Source organism: Polyodon spathula, chromosome 19 (genome assembly GCF_017654505.1).
Source record: "Polyodon spathula isolate WHYD16114869_AA chromosome 19, ASM1765450v1, whole genome shotgun sequence".
NCBI lineage: Eukaryota > Metazoa > Chordata > Actinopteri > Acipenseriformes > Polyodontidae > Polyodon > Polyodon spathula.
In genome coordinates, this window is record NC_054552.1 from 523,610 (window position 1) to 548,068 (window position 24,459).

General features: G+C 45.8%; 1 protein-coding gene across 4 annotated transcripts in view; it reads left to right on the forward strand.

Annotated features, from left to right (window-relative positions):
* Nucleotides 1-24,459, forward strand: part of LOC121294675 (AP-2 complex subunit alpha-2-like) — a 27,616-nt gene continuing 3,157 nt past the window's right edge. The window contains exons 1-22 of one of the 4 annotated variants that reach the window (XM_041218639.1): nt 1-174; nt 2,822-2,890; nt 11,648-11,790; nt 12,175-12,368; nt 12,621-12,750; nt 13,356-13,457; nt 13,642-13,750; nt 14,066-14,216; nt 14,458-14,626; nt 15,210-15,347; nt 15,609-15,791; nt 17,019-17,116; nt 17,465-17,696; nt 18,760-18,939; nt 21,043-21,197; nt 21,482-21,559; nt 22,400-22,482; nt 22,567-22,656; nt 22,936-23,059; nt 23,150-23,266; nt 23,828-23,897; nt 24,263-24,397. In XM_041218639.1, the coding sequence (XP_041074573.1) occupies nt 108-174; nt 2,822-2,890; nt 11,648-11,790; nt 12,175-12,368; nt 12,621-12,750; nt 13,356-13,457; nt 13,642-13,750; nt 14,066-14,216; nt 14,458-14,626; nt 15,210-15,347; nt 15,609-15,791; nt 17,019-17,116; nt 17,465-17,696; nt 18,760-18,939; nt 21,043-21,197; nt 21,482-21,559; nt 22,400-22,482; nt 22,567-22,656; nt 22,936-23,059; nt 23,150-23,266; nt 23,828-23,897; nt 24,263-24,397 (2,817 nt within the window). In that variant the 5' untranslated portion in view covers nt 1-107. Of the gene's footprint in view, nt 175-2,821; nt 2,891-11,647; nt 11,791-12,174; nt 12,369-12,620; nt 12,751-13,355; nt 13,458-13,641; nt 13,751-14,065; nt 14,217-14,457; nt 14,627-15,209; nt 15,348-15,608; nt 15,792-17,018; nt 17,117-17,464; nt 17,697-18,759; nt 18,940-21,042; nt 21,216-21,481; nt 21,560-22,399; nt 22,483-22,566; nt 22,657-22,935; nt 23,060-23,149; nt 23,267-23,827; nt 23,898-24,262; nt 24,398-24,459 lie in introns of all 4 variants that reach the window. The other 3 variants (XM_041218640.1, XM_041218641.1, XM_041218642.1) reach the window with 3 other exon arrangements.

Here is a 24,459-nt window from a genome sequence, read left to right on the forward strand (position 1 = left end):
ACCCTGTGTGCGCGCTCCCGACACACACAGCCGTTCGCGTTGTGTCGGATTTGCTTGTTTGTTTCTGTCTGCAGAACCGATTCATTTTTTGGGGTCTATCAGCGAACATGCCGGCCGTTTCAAAGGGAGATGGGATGCGTGGCCTGGCGGTGTTCATCTCCGATATCCGGAACTGTGAGTGAAGCACAGGGGGGTACAGTTTAGGCCTGGGTGTCTCAGCGGGACTCGAGTGCAGGAGACTCCCTCGGTGGAGAGCGCTAGCTCCGCACAAATGCAGTCGTAGCCTAGGGAGGGAGACTCTTTTAAAAAGTTATCACATAAAAAAAAAAAAAAAAAAAAAGTCTTGTATGTTTGCTATATGTTTACAACATACATTGAAACTAAGTAAACGACAACACGTTTTTTGGAGTTTTCTTGCCAGTGTGTGTTTAGTTTATATGGGCGTGGGTTTGACCAGAGCCAGGAATACGTACAGGATGTGCGATTGATTGATATTTTTTATTAGAGTAAGTTATGGGTTTGTTGTATATGCAGGCAGTGCGCTGGAAAACCAGGCTTTTGAATATGTATTTAAAAATGATGGTCTCTCTAAGTGGTTTCTGTATTTTTTACCTTGTTGATATGCCAGCTCGTTTACGTTCCCCAAACTTTATTTATTGTTACTGGCCTGTCAAAACAAAATGTAGTTAACCCTTTACTGCCCTGGGTATGTGTCCTTACGTATTTTCTGGCTATTTTCTTAATGTCCGATATCTTGGACACTGGGCAGCACTGGGTTAAGAAGATATGAACACCACCATTTAGTTGCTGCCGTTTTTGCAAGGGGTGCGAGTACTGTACAGTAACAGTATAGATGAAATTCTTGGTTTATTTCTTTTCTCTGTAGTCGGGTGTGTCACGGTACTTATCGCGACACTCATGCCGCAATATGACGTGTAACACGACACGTGATGGGCGGCATGTATGATATAAAATCAACTTATTAATGATGGACTGTTATGTTAAATGAAGAACTGCAGTGAGTTGTGTGTATTACACTACAAAGGGCGCATACCTGTATTATGATAGGGCGTGTATAATACAGGTAAAGAGGGCATTTGAACTGTGAATACAGCCGGGATCGTCCCAGCCCTACTCTGAAACTGGTTAATTTCCATCAACTGCATTGTGCCACCCAAGCTGCCTGCAGTAACTGTACTAACCTTGTTTACAGGGAGAATATAAAATTCTACAGGCATTCAATCCAGGAGCTGTTATTACCGTACTTTCCAAAATGTCTTTTATGCACTGCAGAGTAACCAAGGATCATAATTCTCTGTGTCTTTTGCATGTTTTGATTCATGCTTTTACCAGGGAAGGGATGGTGTGCAGATGCCCGTGTGAGTAGGGAACCCGACCTGCCATGTTAGTGCGGAGGCTGAATTGGCCTGTTGGCCAAAAAAAAAAACATCTGTTTGCAATCAAGTATCTGTGTTGATGAAACTCTCAGGCTAGAACTTACACTGCAGTGCTTGAAACGCCCTCTTACCCAGCACCCAGTCCTGGGTTTCGCAGATACCTTCAGTTCATTATAAATGTTTTAAATGATCGGCAGCCTGGAGTTTGAGCAATGCATTGTTTCTTCCCCTATTGGTAACCCTCCAGCCTCAGGTAGTTCAGAGCAGATCAGTTCTGTACAGGGGCCTGACTGTTCAAACTCCTGGCACGTGGTCTTTTCAGTAATGCACATACACAAGACTAGCCCAGGACTGGCGAGCTGCAAAGCTACAGTACATTGTGCTCTGAGGGTGGGGTGGGTAAGTCCTTATCTGAGAGCAGTATTGTACAGAGAATGGGCTGGAACATAGAATGTCAGTTTAATCTGCAGACTACAGAGCAGCATTACAGTACCAGAACTGAGCTAGTGGGACACAGCTGATTACCACAAGCCTTTTGACAGTTGGGAAAGCGGCACACAGTGAATCACATACGCAACGACAAAAAGTCATTTGGCTTGGTCTTTAATTACTGTTTGCTGGTACCTTCTGCTAGGGCCTGTGCGTGATTAGGAGCTTGAGCACTGTTTGTTCCCTTCTCCTTCACAGCTGGATCCATGTGACTAAGAAGCAATCTCTGCTTCCTCGTGGCCCTTTCTTTCTGTTACACTGTTTTGTCGTTTGGTCCGGTGTCTGCCACACTTACAGATTTGAAGCGTAAACTGAAACAGCACAGGGATGGCAGTAAGATTCCCATTGCATTGACTGCAAGCACTGTAATTCAAGGGCAGTTTGATTGAGAGGGTGAAGTGTTGGTGTTGGTGTCAGGCACAGTTTTGTGCATCGGAGTGAGGAGGCTCCTGCTGGATGTCTTTGTTCTCCCTCTTTCCGTTCTCGGTGGGGTCTCTGTGTTTTATCTCCGTCCGTTTCCTGTGAGCTTTATGTTTCCTTAGGATGCAGAGCTTGTAGGATAAAGCTGGACAGGAAAGAGGTTTGCTAAAGAAACATGCCTGGGCAAGTGTAAAGTTATGTCGTTAAACACTGATAACCAGCCAGTTCCAATGAATATTGATAGTCGACACTCGCCTGGTCCTCTTCCCTTCCCAGTTGTCTGTTCATGATGAAGCTGGAACGTAAAGCTTTAAAATACGGCATGAGAACCTACCAGCTGGCAGATGTTTTCTTTGTTTATGATTAGTAGGGTACCCCCACTGTCCAGGTTACTGTAGTCACTTCATTTATTTCGAGAGGTTCGTGGTGACTCTATGATGTCTGAGTGTGTGGTTTTTTTTTTTTTTGTTCTCGCCCTAATGTGTTTTTTTTTTTTTTTCAAAATTTTGTTTCAGGCAAAAGCAAAGAGGCTGAGATAAAGAGGATAAACAAAGAGCTGGCAAATATCCGCTCGAAGTTTAAAGGTAAGTGGCCTTGCCCTCCCCCTTAGTCTCCGATGCTGCTGTCATGCCCAGTGCTGAATGTTGGCTTCAGACCTGCTGAAACGCTCCAGGACTGAGCCCTGCTCCCTGCTCTGCTGTTTTGCCAGGGCTGTATTGATAGAGGATAGGCACTCTAGTGGGAACAAGGGCATCAGTTTCAGGAAACAATACAATAAATTTAAATTTAAAACAATAAATTAAACCCAAGATGGTGAGGGCATTCATGTGGTGTGCTTTTGAGGTTAGGCTGATTTGCTTGTAGAATTGAATTACCAGATGTCATAATCGTGAGTGCACATGAAAGGGTACGGTTGGGGAAATGAGTATTGATGCACCTTGTTTGATGAGTTGATGCAGCGAGGGAGGAATATTATGCCTCTTTGTTTTTGTATTCTGAATCCCTGAAGGGTGGCAGGCAGTGAAAACACAGCTGCATTATAATGTTCGTGAATAGCCTCAGCACGTAGCTCCCGGCTAAAGGTCATGGTGGAGTACCAGAGCACATTAGTGTTTAAAAGTAGAGATAATTATTGATCAGCATGCTTTTTACTTTGCAAACCTCAAATTTGATTTTTTAAATTTAGTCGTCTTCAATTTTTTCCCCGGTTTTCTGATCGCTGATGCGTGGTGAGCCCCTAAGCCCTCCCTACCCGGGCAGCGCTCGGCCAATTGTGTGCCACCCCTAGGAACTCCCAGTCACGGTCGGCTGTGACATAGCCTGCACTCGAACCTGCGATCCTCAGACTATAGGGCACTCCACGTGGAGCGCTTTTACTGGATGTGCCACTCGGGAGCCCTCTGAACCTCAATTTTAATGTTTGTTGATCAGCTAATCATCCTGAGGTGCTGTTTGGAGCTTCACAGAGCTACCTACCCAGTTACATGCTTTCCTTGCATGTTCCTAGGCTAAAAGATCTTCCTTTTTGGTATCTGTTTTGTGCAGACAAATATGGGAACCTAATGAGAAACTCAGATGACTTCATAGTTGCAATAGGTTGCAAAAGACAGCGGCGGTCTGCGTGTGATACACATCTGTGCAATGACAATGAAACATCCTGCTATCTGGTGTGCACCGAACAAACAGATGCTGTTAGAGGAAAACCATATCTCACACAGGCTGCATAGGACTGCCTCAATATCTTTGTGTACCATGCTGATGGCTGTCACAAAACAACCCTCCACTTTAATACAATTCAGCAACAATGCAAGCGTTTCTTTATCAGTCTTTTTTTTCTTCTGTACATGTAGTTTATCTTTTACACCCTTTAGACTGTGTCTGCTTACTATTGGTGTGATGATTGCTTCTGTTTTTGGAATCTGATACAACATTTTAATAATAGTATTATAAAAACACACACATATAGGGAGATAATGACAACTGAGCTGTACGTCAGCAACACACAAGGCAGTCACAGTTCAGCCAAATGGAGTGTTCCAAATCCTTGAAATATTTCTGATATATTGCTGTGGTCTTTCCATCCAGCGATGGGCTAAATAAAGTGAGAAGGCAGACAGAGAGGGCTTAACTCAGCACTGCGGGGTGACAGGCTTTCTGTCCGCAGGAAGTAACTGCAGCTGGTGTTTTCTTGGTGTTCCCTGAGGAGCAAAACCATAATCTCATCATGCTACGTGCGCACGCTTCAGCTAGACTCTCGTCATGCTGTGTGCACACGCTTCATCAGGAATCTCATCATGCTGCTTGTGCGCGCTTCATCAGGAATCTCATCATGCTGCTTGTGCGCGCTTCATCAGGAATCTCATCATGCTGCTTGTGCGCTTCATCAGGAATCTCATCATGCTGCTTGTGCGCTTCATCAGGAATCTCATCATGCTGCTTGTGCGCTTCATCAGGAATCTCATCATGCTGCGCGCGCGCTTCATCAGGAATCTCATCATGCTGCGCGTGCGCTTCATCAGGAATCTCATCATGCTGCGCACGCGCTTCATCAGGAATCTCATCATGCTGCGCGTGCGCTTCATCAGGAATCTCATCATGCTGCGCACGCTTCATCAGGAATCTCATCATGCTGCTTCTTCATCAGGAATCTCATCATGCTGCGCGTGCGCTTCATCAGGAATCTCATCATGCTGCGCACGTGCTTCATCAGGAATCTCATCATGCTGCGTGCGCTTCATCAGGAATCTCATCATGCTGCGCACGCGCTTCATCAGGAATCTCATCATGCTGCGCGTGCGCTTCATCAGGAATCTCATCATGCTGCGCACGCGCTTCATCAGGAATCTCATCATGCTGCGCACGCGCTTCATCAGGAATCTCATCATGCTGCGCACGCGCTTCATCAGGAATCTCATCATGCTGCGCGTGCGCTTCATCAGGAATCTCATCATGCTGCTTGTGCGCGCTTCATCAGGAATCTCATCATGCTGCGCGTGCGCTTCATCAGGAATCTCATCATGCTGCGCACGCGCTTCATCAGGAATCTCATCATGCTGCGCGTGCGCTTCATCAGGAATCTCATCATGCTGCGCACGCGCTTCATCAGGAATCTCATCATGCTGCGCGTGCGCTTCATCAGGAATCTCATCATGCTGCGCACGCGCTTCATCAGGAATCTCATCATGCTGCGCACGCGCTTCATCAGGAATCTCATCATGCTGCGCGTGCGCTTCATCAGGAATCTCATCATGCTGCGCACGCGCTTCATCAGGAATCTCATCATGCTGCGCGTGCGCTTCATCAGGAATCTCATCATGCTGCGCACGCGCTTCATCAGGAATCTCATCATGCTGCTCGTGCGCTTCATCAGGAATCTCATCATGCTGCGCACGCGCTTCATCAGGAATCTCATCATGCTGCGCGTGCGCTTCATCAGGAATCTCATCATGCTGCGCACGCGCTTCATCAGGAATCTCATCATGCTGCGCGTGCGCTTCATCAGGAATCTCATCATGCTGCGCACGCGCTTCATCAGGAATCTCATCATGCTGCGCGTGCGCTTCATCAGGAATCTCATCATGCTGCGCGTGCGCTTCATCAGGAATCTCATCATGCTGCGCGTGCGCTTCATCAGGAATCTCATCATGCTGCGCGTGCGCTTCATCAGGAATCTCATCATGCTGCGCGTGCGCTTCATCAGGAATCTCATCATGCTGCGCGCGCGCTTCATCAGGAATCTCATCATGCTGCGCGCGCGCTTCATCAGGAATCTCATCACGCTGCGCACGCGCTTCATCAGGAATCTCATCATGCTGCGCGTGCGCTTCATCAGGAATCTCATCATGCTGCGCACGCGCTTCATCAGGAATCTCATCATGCTGCGCGTGCGCTTCATCAGGAATCTCATCATGCTGCGCGTGCGCTTCATCAGGAATCTCATCATGCTGCGCGTGCGCTTCATCAGGAATCTCATCATGCTGCGCACGCGCTTCATCAGGAATCTCATCATGCTGCGCACGCGCTTCATCAGGAATCTCATCATGCTGCGCACGCGCTTCATCAGGAATCTCATCATGCTGCGCGTGCGCTTCATCAGGAATCTCATCATGCTGCGCGTGCGCTTCATCAGGAATCTCATCATGCTGCTTGTGCGCTTCATCAGGAATCTCATCATGCTGCGCGCGCGCTTCATCAGGAATCTCATCATGCTGCGCGTGCGCTTCATCAGGAATCTCATCATGCTGCGCGTGCGCTTCATCAGGAATCTCATCATGCTGCGCGTGCGCTTCATCAGGAATCTCATCATGCTGCGCGTGCGCTTCATCAGGAATCTCATCATGCTGCGCGTGCGCTTCATCAGGAATCTCATCATGCTGCGCGTGCGCTTCATCAGGAATCTCATCATGCTGCGCGTGCGCTTCATCAGGAATCTCATCATGCTGCGCGCGCGCTTCATCAGGAATCTCATCATGCTGCGCGTGCGCTTCATCAGGAATCTCATCATGCTGCGCACGCGCTTCATCAGGAATCTCATCATGCTGCGCGTGCGCTTCATCAGGAATCTCATCATGCTGCGCACGCGCTTCATCAGGAATCTCATCATGCTGCGCGTGCGCTTCATCAGGAATCTCATCACGCTGCGCACGCGCTTCATCAGGAATCTCATCATGCTGCGCGTGCGCTTCATCAGGAATCTCATCATGCTGCGCACGCGCTTCATCAGGAATCTCATCATGCTGCGCGTGCGCTTCATCAGGAATCTCATCATGCTGCGCACGCGCTTCATCAGGAATCTCATCATGCTGCGCGTGCGCTTCATCAGGAATCTCATCATGCTGCGCGTGCGCTTCATCAGGAATCTCATCATGCTGCGCGTGCGCTTCATCAGGAATCTCATCATGCTGCGCGTGCGCTTCATCAGGAATCTCATCATGCTGCGCGTGCGCTTCATCAGGAATCTCATCATGCTGCTTGTGCGCTTCATCAGGAATCTCATCATGCTGCGCGTGCGCTTCATCAGGAATCTCATCATGCTGCGCGTGCGCTTCATCAGGAATCTCATCATGCTGCGCGTGCGCTTCATCAGGAATCTCATCATGCTGCGCACGCGCTTCATCAGGAATCTCATCATGCTGCGCGTGCGCTTCATCAGGAATCTCATCATGCTGCTTGTGCGCTTCATCAGGAATCTCATCATGCTGCTTGTGCGCTTCATCAGGAATCTCATCATGCTGCTTGTGCGCTTCATCAGGAATCTCATCATGCTGCGCGTGCGCTTCATCAGGAATCTCATCATGCTGCGCACGCGCTTCATCAGGAATCTCATCATGCTGCGTGTGCGCTTCATCAGGAATCTCATCATGCTGCGCACGCGCTTCATCAGGAATCTCATCATGCTGCTTGTGTGCTTCATCAGGAATCTCATCATGCTGCTTGTGCGCTTCATCAGGAATCTCATCATGCTGCTTGTGCGCTTCATCAGGAATCTCATCATGCTGCGCGTGCGCTTCATCAGGAATCTCATCATGCTGCGCACGCGCTTCATCAGGAATCTCATCATGCTGCGCGTGCGCTTCATCAGGAATCTCATCATGCTGCGCACGCGCTTCATCAGGAATCTCATCATGCTGCTTGTGCGCTTCATCAGGAATCTCATCATGCTGCGCACGCGCTTCATCAGGAATCTCATCATGCTGCGCGCGCGCTTCATCAGGAATCTCATCATGCTGCGCACGCGCTTCATCAGGAATCTCATCATGCTGCGCGTGCGCTTCATCAGGAATCTCATCATGCTGCGCGTGCGCTTCATCAGGAATCTCATCATGCTGCGCGTGCGCTTCATCAGGAATCTCATCATGCTGCGCACGCGCTTCATCAGGAATCTCATCATGCTGCGCGTGCGCTTCATCAGGAATCTCATCATGCTGCGCGTGCGCTTCATCAGGAATCTCATCATGCTGCTTGTGCGCTTCATCAGGAATCTCATCATGCTGCGCACGCGCTTCATCAGGAATCTCATCATGCTGCGCGTGCGCTTCATCAGGAATCTCATCATGCTGCGCGTGCGCTTCATCAGGAATCTCATCATGCTGCGCGTGCGCTTCATCAGGAATCTCATCATGCTGCGCGTGCGCTTCATCAGGAATCTCATCATGCTGCGCGTGCGCTTCATCAGGAATCTCATCATGCTGCGCACGCGCTTCATCAGGAATCTCATCATGCTGCGCGTGCGCTTCATCAGGAATCTCATCATGCTGCGCACGCGCTTCATCAGGAATCTCATCATGCTGCGCGTGCGCTTCATCAGGAATCTCATCATGCTGCGCACGCGCTTCATCAGGAATCTCATCATGCTGCGCGTGCGCTTCATCAGGAATCTCATCATGCTGCGCACGCGCTTCATCAGGAATCTCATCATGCTGCGCGTGCGCTTCATCAGGAATCTCATCATGCTGCGCACGCGCTTCATCAGGAATCTCATCATGCTGCGCGTGCGCTTCATCAGGAATCTCATCATGCTGCGCACGCGCTTCATCAGGAATCTCATCATGCTGCTTGTGCGCTTCATCAGGAATCTCATCATGCTGCTTGTGCGCTTCATCAGGAATCTCATCATGCTGCGCGTGCGCTTCATCAGGAATCTCATCATGCTGCGCGTGCGCTTCATCAGGAATCTCATCATGCTGCGCGTGCGCTTCATCAGGAATCTCATCATGCTGCGCGCGCGCTTCATCAGGAATCTCATCATGCTGCGTGCGCTTCATCAGGAATCTCATCATGCTGCGCGCGCGCTTCATCAGGAATCTCATCATGCTGCGCGCGCGCTTCATCAGGAATCTCATCATGCTGCGCGCGCGCTTCATCAGGAATCGCATCATGCTGCGCGCGCGCTCCATCAGGAATCTCATCATGCTGCGCGCGCGCTCCATCAGGAATCTCATCATGCTGCGCGCGCGCTCCATCAGGAATCTCATCATGCTGCGCGCGCGCTTCATCAGGAATCTCATCATGCTGCCATCAGGAATCTCATCATGCTGCGCGCGCGGGCGCTCCATCAGGAATCTCATCGTGCTGCGCGCGCGGGCGCTCCATCAGGAATCTCATCGTGCTGCGCGCGCGCGCGCTCCATCAGGAATCTCATCGTGCTGCGCGCGCGCTTCATCAGGAATCTCATCGTGCTGCGCGCGCGCTTCATCAGGAATCGCATCGTGCTGTGCGTGCGCTTCATCAGGAATCTCATCGTGCTGTGCGTGCGCTTCATCAGGAATCTCATCAACTTGCTGTAGACACTGGTAAACACGTCGTATGTGTGATTCAATAACCGTATATCTCTCGCCAGCATCTCAAGTATCTTGACTTGATAACCTGTAATTAGACTGTCTGTATAGTAGTTTAAGAGGGGGCAGTTTCTTAATTCAGGGTTCTGTTTGAAAAGCTTTCTAATCCTCATTGCTGAGATGAGCTTAATCCCTATCACAGGATCTGAGTATAAACACTTTTAACAATGGCTCATCAGGTGTGTGTGTGTGTCTCGAGCCTGTTTACTGTTGCTGTGATGCAGTACAACAGCAAAAGCATGCGTGCTGCACATCCAGAGGAAGGCACAGGCTTTGTGAATTGGAGGGAGTGGAATGGGTTTTATTCCCGGAGGAATGCACTTTACCCGGATTAGCAAGGCTCTACTACGATAACGACAGGAAGGAATGTTTTCTGTATCGACGGCTGCATGTGTGCTGCTGCCACAGCTTGACACGATTGCCTGCCCTGAGTGAATTCCTGGAGCCCGTACAAATGAGCGCTGCTGTTTCCCGTTACCACAGACAGGGAGTTGCCTGCATTGAAATGTAGCCAAAGCAGCCACGTTGTTTATGATTACTTGCTCTGCTGACTGTTAGCTTCACACAAGGCCAGTGGGCTCAGTCATGATACAGACTGGTTAGTGCATGAGCTGTGACATTGTGTGATCACTGAGATTTGGAATGTCAGTGTAGTTCCATCCGTCGTTAGTGAACTGTGTAGCAGTCTGTGCTGAATGTGCATTGTGAGTGGGAGAAGTACATGTTGCCCTGAAGCAGATTCCCGAGCGTGTTTGTGTCATTTTAATACAGTGTCGTAAGTTCAGCACACAGTTAATACATACAAACCAGTTCTTATATTGCACAAAAAAAAGGGAACTCTGGAGTGGTATTCTTGGAAAATGTTTAATTTTGACTGCACCTACACCTGTTTGTGTGAATAATGCATCTGTCTCTGTTGCTGCTGCACATTATGCATTTGTGTCTTTGAGGCATACTATACACACCAACATAAATACACCAAAGTCAAAGGTCTGGCACTTGTTCTCAAAAGAAGACAATGTAGTAATGTTTGAAAGGCTTATAGAAAAGGGAGTGCGAGGTAGAGCCCTGTGCCGGACTATTTTTTTAAATTCTGCTCCCGTCCTGCAATAGCAGCTCCCACCTGCAAAAACCTGAGGTCCCGCAAGAGAGACAGATTCCCCCAAGCTACTAAAAAAAAAAAAAAAAAACCTGGTCGGTTAATATATTATATATAAAAATGGAATTCAGAGCACAAAGAAGAAAACAAATCTTGCCCCCTCTATACACACTCGTTCTATATTGCACTGGCCACGCAGGCAGGTCAGACCTCGCAGGAATATCTCAGGCACCATAATAGACAGCATCCTGGTTCAGTACTTTACTAAAAGCCTAAAAACCGAAACGTATGCTTGAGTCATGTGACGCGAGTCAGATCCCTAGGTTTCTCGGTCGCTTCAAAAGGTGGTGTTCAGCTTTCAACGTCATTTAAAAGCACATGCTTTGCGATTTCCAATGGTGTAAGGGATGCCTGTATGTATAGTTCTTGCAGGAAACTGCCATCCCCTACATTCAGTGTATATCAATGGGTTCAGTGCTGTAGTTAGCATCCGTTTCCCAGAAAACAGCAGGAAAATACAGGACTTGCAAAGCTCCCTACTGCCTCACAGTGGACAGAAATACCATCTGGCAATACCATTTCTGGGACTTTTTTGTTTTACTAAAATGTATATAGTTGTGTGTATTTTTTACTGATGGTGTGTCAAGGTTTTCAATGCCATAACTTTGTTGTTTGTCTGTAAGCACTGTTTTAGTAGGAGTTCACTCTGAGCTCCGCTTAGGGGACAGTGTCCAGACCAAGGGTGCGGCAGTGTTTTTAAAACAAGAAAGAAAGACAGAAGCGTTAGTTTGCTTATGCTGTGATAACTGTTATTACACAAGTAGCAATCATTCACATCCAGCGACTCTCCACGCCTGTGCTTTTAGAGGTCTGAACCTAATTCCAGGTTTTGTTTTGAATTGTAGGAGACAAAGCGCTGGATGGCTACAGTAAGAAGAAATATGTCTGCAAGCTGCTGTTTATTTTCCTCCTGGGTCATGATATCGATTTCGGACACATGGAGGCAGTCAACCTGTTGAGCTCCAACAGATACACTGAGAAGCAGATTGTGAGATATACTTTTTAAAATGAAACTCTGTAGTGTCTTTGTTTCAGTCAGTACAGGGCACTTTGCCTTCTGTAGGAGTCTGTGCAAGGAGGAGAGTCAAGCGCTGTCTTGACACTGGGCTGGAAATAGCTCTGCATTGCAGAGCAGTTTGATCCATACCTGGTTGCTTAGTAAGGGACACCTACACACAGTGGCTCATCAAGCTCAAAGTAAAACCTGGAACGACTGAGTAATTGGCTAATTTTAAGGTTCACAGCAGATTGTACTCGTAATACATGTTTCTGTATAATCGTCCTTAACTAATCCACTCTGGTACTTCATATTTTCATTTATTTTCTTGTGTGCAAGTCAGAATTAAAGTGGGAGCGCTGCGTTATATTTTAGGGTTACCTGTTCATCTCCGTGCTGGTGAATTCAAACAGCGAGCTGATTCGGCTCATCAGCAGTGGCATTAAGAACGACCTGGCCAGCCGCAACCCCACCTTCATGAACCTGGCCCTGCACTGCATCGCCAATGTGGGCAGCCGCGAGATGGCAGAGGCCTTCACTGCAGAAATCCCCAAGATCCTGGTCGCTGGGTAAGGACCCTAGGCTGGGTAAACGTTCTACTGTAGGACAGAGACGACCCCACACCTGCTTCATAGATGCACTGCTACTACTACTGTACTAAAATGTGTGTTTGAAACCAGCAGGGTAGAGGACGCTAAACCCTAACTACAGCCCGGTTATTGCATGATTCTGCGCATGCTTTAGTTTATTGTTTGAGTATTGTTTGTTTGCATGTGTCTGGAGTGTCTGTCTGATTTTTGTTTTGTTCATTTCTGTTGCAGTGACACCATGGACAGTGTGAAGCAGAGTGCTGCCCTGTGCTTGCTGCGGTTGAACAGGACCTCCCCGGACCTTGTGCCCATGGGGGAGTGGACCTCGCGGGTGGTGCATCTCCTCAATGATCAGCACCTGGTAATACACACTGGCAGGCCCTGCCTCTCGCTGGGGCGCTCTGTATATAGTTTGCCATGGTCTGCCTTGCTTTTTTAAATACGGTTTAGCACCCTGCTGTGCTTTACAATGGGTACCTATGCTTTACCATGCATTATTGTACTGTGCTGTACTTTTACATTGCTCAACTTTTATAAGCATTGTAAAATTAGTAGAAAACAACTTCTTTCATCGCTTGTTTTGAAGTCCATGCACAGTGCTGATAAGTGTTTTATCTCATAAAAGACAGGGTCAACTGTGCTTACTAACTTACTTTGAAAAGAAATGCATCCTTCCTACATTACCTGAGATCTCAACAAAGATATTTGACAGCTGAAATCTGCTGTGTTGTGTAGACACACACGCATAACAACTGTAGGAAATGCCTGCTTGTGCATTTAACGTTACATTAGGAACACTAGTGTGTCCTTATGTGGTGGGTGGCTTGGGAAATGTATAGCAATCTACAAATCATGCACGAAAAGCATGCAGAAATAAAATGAAACACGCTGCAAAGCATCCATGCACAGTGCCCGTGTGATGCTTCAGTGCATGGGTAATGTGGTGCTGTTCCTTTGCCCCTGCAGGGAGTGGTGACGGCCGCCACCAGTCTGATCACTACTCTGTCACAGAAAAACCCTGAAGAGTTCAAGATGTCTGTGCCCCTGGCAGTGTCGAGGCTCAGCAGGGTAAGAGCCCCAGCGCTGTGAATCTAGAGTACAACAGTAATGTGTCAGTCGATACACTTAGCTAGCAGAAAAACATTTTTAAAACTGTTTAATAGTTTGGTATGTTCTTTGTTCTTTATTTATCACGCTCTTGGCTTGGTCCAGTTTTTCATTGACCTGATTTTTGATTTATTTTTTTATTCAGATCGTGACCTCCGCATCAACAGACCTCCAGGACTACACGTACTACTTTGTGCCTGCCCCATGGCTCTCAGTCAAGCTTCTTCGTCTTCTGCAGTGCTATCCGCCCCCAGGTCAGTGGCCTGTCCTTCCTGGTTTTAAGGTTTTTATTTTATTATCTTCTCCTGGAAAATACGTTTTGTACTTTGCCAGAGAAATTCATGCAGAGACTTGGTCCGCAGCTCAGAACCACCCCCCAAAACAGTTAAAAATAACAAGCGGTCTCTGCTTGGGACAGAGATGCAGGAAAGGGTGGACTAGGGACTGAGGTGCACCCCAGCTACGTGGGGATGCTGTGGTGCTGTGCCGCCAGTGCCATTGTCCCTGACCTTTCTTAAGTGCTAAGTACCAAAAATTAGACCTTTCCATCTCTCTCCTCCCACCCATAGAGGACGCTGCAGTGCGTGGGCGTCTGACTGAATGTCTGGAGACCGTCCTGAATAAAGCCCAGGAGCCGCCCAAATCCAAGAAAGTCCAGCACTCCAACGCTAAGAACGCGGTCCTGTTTGAAGCCATCAGCCTGATAATCCATCACGACAGGTAGGCCAGGTGTACTCCTGCAGGAGGAGCTGCCACAGCTGGTAGTAGCGTTACTGATGGGGTCAGACTCGAAAAACTATCCACTTTAAATTGTCATTCTTCAGAAAACAATAACGCAGCAAATACAATGTACTGAAATCAAAAATTAACAACCCATGGTTCTTATTCACTGTAGGCTGTGATTGCTAATGTCGATTTGTAGTAAATACTCACTGTGTGTTCTTGTCTGTTCTTCCCGCAGTGAGCCAAACCTGCTGGTCAGAGCTTGTAACCAGCTGGGACAGTTCCTGCAGCACCGGGAGACTAACCTGAGGTACCTGGCCCTGGAGAGCATGTGTACGCTGGCCAGCTCCGAGTTCTCCCACGAGGCCGTCAAGACTCACATAGAGACCGTCATCAACGCACTGAAGGTAAAGGCTGTACTGAACAGAGTCTGTGCGCAATCCTGATTTCACAGAATACAGAGAAACTAAGGTAGGGTTTTGCCATTTATAATGAACTGTCACAATAGGATGTCAAGACACACACAGACATTGTCACCTGAGACACACAATAGTCAAACAAACACCGCTTGAAGAATTTGGTGGCAGTATTTGTTCAACATGATTTATAAATGACTGTCAAAAAGATACCACGCTAGAAAAACCAAAGCATAATATTGTTGTCTGAAACAGATAATGCGAGTCGTGTTTCTAGCCTTTCCTCAATAGGTAATGCAGAGTATTTTTTGAGATTATTTGTAGTTTTTAACTGTAGTATGGTGCCAGTTATACTTTTGTTTTCCAGCTCATTAAACGCAGAATTCACAGGATGCAATGAAACTGATTAAAATGAAGTTGTTTCGTCATTCTGGTTAAGCTCTTGCTGCCATTTATGTCAAAGCCTGCTGTGTCCCATGTATCAAAATTAACAAAACGTTGTGTAATGTGCAAGTCTGACTCTGAGAATCTGAAATGCATTCATTTAGTCGTTTGCTTGTTTACTGCCTTGCAGACAGAGAGAGATGTGAGTGTGAGGCAGAGGGCTGTGGACCTGCTGTACGCAATGTGTGACCGGAGCAATGCTCAGCAGATTGTGGCAGAGATGTTGAACTACCTGGAAACTGCCGATTACTCCATTCGGGAAGAGATTGTGAGTAGGACCGGATCTTCATTAACGCGTTCCCCTGAACCCCAGTTGATTTGCAGATCAGTGCTGTTGGATCCAGTTGCCTTTTCAGCGACAGGCTAAGGGATATCCCTTTAAATGTTTGCCAGGGTATTTTTGCAGTTTACCCATGGTTATGATATGCATTTACCACACACTAAATGCAAGCTGGCCCTGGTTGTTTCCAGCACTGCCGGTCTGTGTGTTGAAGCACCCTGATGATGCTGCTGCTGCTGTTGTGTGCAGGTGCTGAAGGTGGCGATCCTGGCTGAGAAGTACGCCGTGGATTACACCTGGTATGTGGACACCATCCTGAACCTCATCCGCTTTGCGGGCGACTACGTGAGCGAGGAGGTCTGGTACCGAGTGATCCAGATCGTTATCAACCGGGATGACGTGCAGGGGTACTCGGCGAAAACAGTGTTCGAGGTGAGGACACCAAACAAAAACCTTTCTGCTTTTCCTTATAACCTGCTTTGCTTTCCTTCTCCTAAACTCTCACGAGTACCCGAACGATAAGTCTGAATCCGCTTTTGGTAAGTGATTACCAAAGCGAATGCTTGTATGAGGTTTGTTTAATGCATTAACGGATCACAAAGGCTGGGGTTTTGGTCTGTCTTTCACTTTTAATAATACTAATTGGGTGTCTGATTGGATTTAAACGGAGTGCAATAAAAAGGTGCATGTAGAACTTGCGCATACCCTTCTATAACCAATGAGATCGAGTGGAGATGCTCGGGTTGTCTGTCTTTTTTGCTTTACTTTGACGCTGGCCATACCAGGCTTGTTTACTGTTGTTGTTCACTGGCCAGCATTAACTGATGTTTAGAAGTTCAGTTTATTATATGTAAATGCTTTTTAACTAGGTTGTCTAATTTATAAATTCCACTGCGAATCCTACAGCATTATATCCAAAGCACTGGAAGTAATAGTTATCTTGGCATGACCTTTCTGTATAGTAACTCAGTATTGCAAGGGTTAACTACTCTGCATGCCTTTTTGCCCCGGCCTGTTGGGCAATGCCCGTTCCAATGCTGGTATGCTTTTAGTGTGCTTCTTTCAGACTATGTAAAGAAACTGTACAGTGTCCAGGAGGGAATAGAGGCAGGTTCAGGGAGCAGGAGCAGAGCCTTCTTTCACTCCAGGAACTCCATTCCAGCTCTCCCTGTCTCTAACCCTGCTGGTAGGTTCTTCAGAGTACAGTCACATTTATATAGAGTGCAGCTGCACCCGCGATACAGATATCATTGTTACTGGTGCTGGTGTCGGCCCCCCGGCCCGCCTTTCTGTTCATCTTCCTTTCCTCCTGCCATAGAAAGTTGGATCCGTCGATATCCGACTTTACATATGAGATTTTGCTCTTGCAAAATAAGGTGTCGCTTCTGTGTGTGTTATTTTTTTTAATTTGCTGATTTTATTCGACTGTGCGTTGCAGTATAAAATGCCATAGACTAAAGGATTTGGTGTAGTTGATAGTAATGTAATTTTTAGGGCAGTATGTACATCGTTTCTGCCTTTTTTTGCTGGAGCAATATCCCTAACTTGTGTTGCACGTTGTGTGTGTTCTTTTTTTTTTTTTTTAAACATACATTTTAAAACAAAACATATATTCATGCTTTGGCTTTGAAATCAAATGTGTGTTGTGTGATCCCATAGGCTCTTCAAGCTCCTGCATGCCATGAAAATCTGGTGAAGGTTGGCGGGTACATTCTGGGAGAATTTGGAAACTTGATTGCTGGCGATCCAAGATCGAGGTGAGCCAGTATGTGGTTACTCCTACTGCATAGCAGTTTGATACATTCCTGGTTTTACTGTGAGTTTAATAGAACACACCTGAGCTTGTTAACTATATGCTGTGGTTAATCAAGCACATAAAAAACCTGGAATGGGTGAAGCAGCTATGGAATAGGAGTCTTATAGGAATAGGAGTCTTCTCTGTGTTTATTTATTTTGTTTTGATGGTTTAAAGTTTTCCAGTCTAGAAAAAGTTTCATGCATATCTGACTCTTATATAATTCATCTATATAGACCCCCATTTGCCTGCCGTACCCCTCTTACATACAGCTCTCCCTAACCTTTTCCCATCTCCCGTCTCTTCTTAGCCCTCTAATCCAGTTCAATCTGCTGCACTCCAAGTTCCACCTGTGTAGCGTGCCCACCCGAGCCCTGCTGCTCTCCACCTACATCAAGTTCGTGAACCTCTTCCCCGAGATCAAGGCTACGATCCAGGACGTGCTGCGCAGCGACTCCCAGCTGAGAAACGCGGACGTGGAGCTGCAGCAGCGAGCAGTGGAGTACCTGAGGCTGAGCTGCATCGCCAGCACTGACATCCTGGTACGTCTGCACTCTAACCCATACCCATCCTGGTACCACTGCACCCTAACCCATACCCATCCTGGTACCTCTGCACCCTAACCCATACCCATCCTGGTACCTCTGCACCCTAACCCATCCTGGTACCACTGCACCCTAACCCATACCCATCCTGGTACCTCTGCACCCTAACCCATACCCATCCTGGTACCTCTGCACCCTAACCCATACCCATCCTGGTACCTCTGCACCCTAACCCATACCCATCCTGGTACCTCTGCACCCTAACCCATACCCATCCTGGTACCTCTGCACCCTAACCCATACCCATCCTGGTACCTCTGCACCCTAACCCATACCTTTCCTGGTACCTCTGCACCCTAACCCATACCCATCCTGGTACCTCTGCACCCTAACCCATACCCATCCTGGTACCTCTGCACCCTAACCCATACCCATCCTGGTACCTCTGCACTCTAACCCATACCCATCCTGGTACCTCTGCACCCTAACCCATACCCATCCTGGTGTGTGTGTGTGTGATGATATTGCAAAAGTCTACTGGAAATGTCAGATTTCCATTTATGTCAGTTCGTTAAGTATATAGAAAACTACAAAGTAGTATGCAATTCAATATATTAATGTAGCATTTTTCAGCAGATTTCATTGGAAGCAAAATGTGTTCATTCTGTAGGGTGATGCAAAGCGTTTTGCCATAGTGGGGTGTGTGTGTGTTTGTAAATGCAATGTGTATATATGGTGTGTGTGTGTATGTATGTGTATGTGTATGTGTATATATATATGTGAATACTTATGCACGCTTTTTTTGTCTTATTTCTTGTTTGTTTCACAATAAAAAATATTTTGCATCTTCAAGGTGGTAGGCATGTTGTGTAAATCAAATGATACAAACCCCCAAAAAATCAATTTTAATTCTAGGTTGTAAGGCAACAAAATAGGAAAAATGCCAAGGGGGGTCAATACTTTCGCAAGCCACTGTGTGTGTGTGTGTGTGTGATATATAAAATATAAAAATATTACACACATTTGATAGATTTAGTTTCTGCATTGTCGGTTTTGGTAGGCGACTGTCCTGGAGGAGATGCCCCCGTTCCCTGAGAGGGAGTCCTCCATTCTGACCAAGCTGAAGAAGAAGAAGGGTCCCGGGAAGGTTCCCGATATGGAGGAGACTAAGAAAGAGAGGAACTCTGATATGAACGGAAGCACAGAGCCAGTGTCGGTCCGCTCCAGTGCTGTCACCACGGTGCGTTGTGCTCTGCTCGGCTCAGATACATTCCGTTCCTTATACTGGAACTAGGTCTAGTAGGTCATCAGTGTCCAATAACTAACCTAGGTTTTGCTGTACATTTTTTTTAAATGGCTGGTTTCACAAATCTTGATTGGCACTCATATTGTGCTGCCTTGCCTAAGCTGGTATTGGGGCTGTGCCGAGATCAGTGGCATCCGGGGTGTGTGAAACCGGCCGTAACAGGTTTTCACTGAAAATCTTCCCTGGCCCTGTCCAAAAACCTTTACATTTCCATTCCCAGAAAAGCACAAACACACGCTGCTTCTTGCAGCATTTATTTATTGCTGCCCACCAAAAAAAAAATTATTTTGTGTGTGTTTTATTTTTCATTTTAAACATGCGCATGCATTCACAATATAAAACTACAAGGCTGTTGTAAAACTGTAGAGATCTTATCGCTGTTGTAAAACTGTAGAGATCTTATCGCTGTTGTAAAACTGTAGAGATCTTATCGCTGTTGTAAAACTGTAGAGATCTTATCGCTGTTGTAAAACTGTAGAGTAGAGATCTTATCGCTGTTGTAAAACTGTAGAGATCTTATCGCTGTTGTAAAACTGTAGAGATCTTATCGCTGTTGTAAAACTGTAGAGATCTTATCGCTGTTGTAAAACTGTAGAGATCTTATCGCTGTTGTAAAACTGTAGAGATCTTATCGCTGTTGTAAAACTGTAGAGATCTTATCGCTGTTGTAAAACTGTAGAGATCTTATCGCTGTTGTAAAACTGTAGAGATCTTATCGCTGTTGTAAAACTGTAGAGATCTTATCGCTGTTGTAAAACTGTAGAGATCTTATCGCTGTTGTAAAACTGTAGAGATCTTATCGCTGTTGTAAAACTGTAGAGATCTTATCGCTGTTGTAAAACTGTAGAGATCTTATCGCTGTTGTAAAACTGTAGAGATCTTATCGCTGTTGTAAAACTGTAGAGATCTTATCGCTGTTGTAAAACTGTAGAGATCTTATCGCTGTTGTAAAACTGTAGAGATCTTATCGCTGTTGTAAAACTGTAGAGATCTTATCGCTGTTGTAAAACTGTAGAGATCTTATCGCTGTTGTAAAACTGTAGAGATCTTATCGCTGTTGTAAAACTGTAGAGATCTTATCGCTGTTGTAAAACTGTAGAGATCTTATCGCTGTTGTAAAACTGTAGAGATCTTATCGCTGTTGTAAAACTGTAGAGATCTTATCGCTGTTGTAAAACTGTAGAGATCTTATCGCTGTTGTAAAACTGTAGAGATCTTATCGCTGTTGTAAAACTGTAGAGATCTTATCGCTGTTGTAAAACTGTAGAGATCTTATCGCTGTTGTAAAACTGTAGAGATCTTATCGCTGTTGTAAAACTGTAGAGATCTTATCGCTGTTGTAAAACTGTAGAGATCTTATCGCTGTTGTAAAACTGTAGAGATCTTATCGCTGTTGTAAAACTGTAGAGATCTTATCGCTGTTGTAAAACTGTAGAGATCTTATCGCTGTTGTAAAACTGTAGAGATCTTATCGCTGTTGTAAAACTGTAGAGATCTTATCGCTGTTGTAAAACTGTAGAGATCTTATCGCTGTTGTAAAACTGTAGAGATCTTATCGCTGTTGTAAAACTGTAGAGATCTTATCGCTGTTGTAAAACTTAGAGATCTTATCGCTGTTGTAAAACTGTAGAGATCTTATCGCTGTTGTAAAACTGTAGAGATCTTATCGCTGTGTAAAACTGTAGAGATCTTATCGCTGTTGTAAAACTGTAGAGATCTTATCGCTGTTGTAAAACTGTAGAGATCTTATCGCTGTTGTAAAACTGTAGAGATCTTATCGCTGTTGTAAAACTGTAGAGATCTTATCGCTGTTGTAAAACTGTAGAGATCTTATCGCTGTTGTAAAACTGTAGAGATCTTATCGCTGTTGTAAAACTGTAGAGATCTTATCGCTGTTGTAAAACTGTAGAGATCTTATCGCTGTTGTAAAACTGTAGAGATCTTATCGCTGTTGTAAGGTCAAAACAAAAACCACAAAAAGTGTGTGTAGTAAAAAGCTGTTGGTGTGACTGCGTTCTCAAACTCTTCCTCTTGCAGTCGACCTCCACAGACCTCCTGAGCCTGGGTTCGGCCCCTGTGCTGAACTCTGTGACCCCTGCCTCCGCTGGGGGGAGCCTCCTGGTGGACGTGTTCTCCGACAACCCTCCCGCCATCGCCTCGCTGGCCCCCTCTGCAGAAGAGAACTTCTCCAGGTACAGCCAGGAGCAGAGGTGGGGTGTGGAGCTCCTGATCAACAGCTCTCTCTGTTTTATTTTATTTATTTATTTTTTAACAAGAATGAACAACTCTTCACTTTTATATTTCTTCATTACGTTTCGGGGGTGTGGGGGGGATGCGTGTAGCGTGTTCTGGGTACTAGTGGGGGTGCTACAGGCATCCTTTTGACTTCATTCCTCGTTACTGATGCTAACTGTTTTGAATGTTCTGCTGCTCCCTCCCTCTCTTTCTCTCCCTCCTTTCTGAGTTGCAATGTCAGCCCTGGCATTGGTTCTGCTGATGTCATTTCTGATGATCCAGCTGCAACTGTGCATGATACTGATGAACTGGTTGACAAGTAAGCAATTCCTAACCCCCCCCCCCCCCAGCTTTGCATGTTAGCGGGGGAGGGGGGTACAAGACCACAAGTGCTTGGCTGTAGGTATCATAGACTGGGCTGGGTTTGTTTGTTTGTTTAACTATTGTTAACTTTTATTTATTGAATTACTTTTGCATGAGTGCAATGCATCCTTTAAAACAGAACATGCGTCTCTTATTTAGCAAGGCTCAATGTCTTCAGTACCTGAGCAGGGCAGCGGTATTGCATTATATGTCGTGTTTATCTGCCTCATCAGTTCTTTTCATGTACAAATTTTCGTGGATCGATTGCTCAGATACTCATAATTCATGTTGAAAATTATAATACACATTTAGCTTTGTATGCATTTTTTTTTTTGTTGTTGTCTTGAGAACGGTTCTAAAACTTTGTTTTAATATTCCTTCCCACAAGTTCTCCACAGTGTTGTAAACCTCACACACACACACACACACACACACACACACACACACACACACTCACAGAGAGGTGTACCAACATCATATTAAATGTTTTCCAGGAGCTTTACAGGACTGAATAAACCTTGGTGTAGAATCTGGGTTCCTTTGTCTGGTTGTGTGTAATTTTGATCTCCGTACCCTTCACCTTGCTTGCTGCATGTTGTCATGAAGCTTTCAGATGCTGCAAGTTGATTCTTTGGTTTGCGCTCTCTCTCTCTCTCTCTCTCTCTCCTCTGTCACTCAGAACTGTCATGTCTCTCCCTCCATCTCCCTCTCTCTTGCATGAAAGCAATACTGTAATCAAAGACCTCACTTTTTTGCATCCTGTTGTGTTTTTTTTTTTTTTTTTTTTCTCCTGTAGATTTGTGTGCAAAAATAATGGTGTACTGTTTGAAAACCAGCTGATGCAAATAGGACTTAAATCCGAATTCAGACACAATCTGGGTGAGTGCCCTGGCGTAGAATCAAACAATAGAAAGGGTTGTGGTTTGCATTTTATTGTTTTAACGATTCCTCTGCCTTTTCCAGGTCGGATGTATATCTTCTATGGAAACAAGACCTCCACTCAGTTTCAGAGTTTTTCTACAGCTGTCATCTGTCAGGACGCTCTGAAAACTCATATCCTTTTACATTTATTTCGCATCGTTTCCAGAACTCGTACAGATTCAGCTAGTTAGCAGCCGTTAACGTTGTGAAATTAGCTAAAAAAATTAATAAAATCAATGACGTGCAAATAGGTTTACAGTACATCAGATTCAGCATGCAATGAACCAGCTGAAGCTGCAAAAAAATGGTTGTGTCCCTTGCCAGTCTTGCGAGCAGTAATTTATTATACTTTATTTTAAATAGAGTAATCTGCACAAGTTGATAATTGTTTTTTCCTTGACTGCTTCCTACAGCTAAATATTCAGACTAAACAGGTGGACCCAGCAGTGGACGGAGGAGCACAGGTACAACAGTTACTGAACATCGAGTGTGTGTTGGACTTCGTGGAAGCGCCGATTCTCAACATTCAGTTCAGGTGAGCGCTACGGGAATTCACTTTAACCTTTTAAAGAATGGGTCCTGGTTCCAGTCACGCTTGACGTTTGGGGCTGTTTTTTTTTTCTAGATACGGAGGAGCCCTGCAGAACATGTCTGTCAAGCTGCCCATTACCCTCAATAAGTTTTTCCAGCCCACGGAAATGACATCTCAAGACTTCTTCCAGCGTTGGAAACAGCTCGGCGCGTAAGAACCAGCTTCCGCTGAGGCACGGGGGACGCAGTCTGCTGCTTGCTGTGTGTGTGTGTGTCTCTGTGACTGTGTGTGTGTAACGTTCCGAAATACGAAAAGAAATGTCATAACCATGTGGTTGTACGATGCAGTTTACCATATTTTATTGTGCTTTACTGTACCTCTGGTTTTTACAGTGCTTCCTGCTTTCTCTGAGCTTCATTACAGTGTAGTGTGCTTTTACTAAACTTTTATAAGACAATTGATGAATGTTTTAGATGTATTTCAAGTCTTAAAGATCAAAAAAAAAAAAAAAACGATTTCCCATTTATCACGTTTTTCTAAGTGTTTCCCGGTTTAATTTTAGTAGTTTTGGATGTTTATGACGTGCCAGTCATTTAATAGCAGGGTTTTCAATGTTCACATACTGTATTATAAAACCTACAATGCATGTAAAAGACAGTGCTGTCCTGTCACCTTATTATTCCTGCCCATCGATCTCCTCTTCCCTGCCATTACTCAGTGAACAGCAGCACTTCCCCCGTCATTTAAATCCTTCTGTTTTATCATTGACAGTCCACAGCAAGAGGTGCAGAAGATTTTTAAAGCAAAGCATCCTATGGACACAGAGGTTACGAAGGCCAAGGTATGAACACCTGCAGTGCACAGTATAGTTTCCTTCATGAAAAAATGGGTATCCATATATGCTGATGAGTAAAGTGACTGCACTAGGGAAGAGAACTCCCCTCAACACTGCAACCTGTAACCCAATCCAGTATTTCAGTCTGTGTCCCAAGTCTTCTCAGTATGAGACCCAAAAAGTATTCGGTTAGTTTTAACAGGGTTCCTGTGAAGTTACCCGGAGCTGAACTAGTATAAGAGGCGTCCGTGTGTAAACCTGTTTGGGATAAATGTTGACTGAGCCTTTAATGCAACGACACACACAGGCCAGTTTGCATTTCTCTCTGGTGAATTGGTTAATTCAGAGCTCATTCTTTTTTACGTTTGCAGATCATTGGTTTTGGTGTAGCCCTGCTGGACATGGTAGACCCCAACCCTTCTAACTTTACAGGGACTGGAGTAATCCACACGAAAAACGTTCAGGTGGGATGTTTACTGCGGTTAGAGCCGAACACACAAGCTCAGGTACGTGGAGTTTGTATCTTTCAAGGGAAAAGAGTCTCTCTTTCTCACAGGTCTTGTAATTA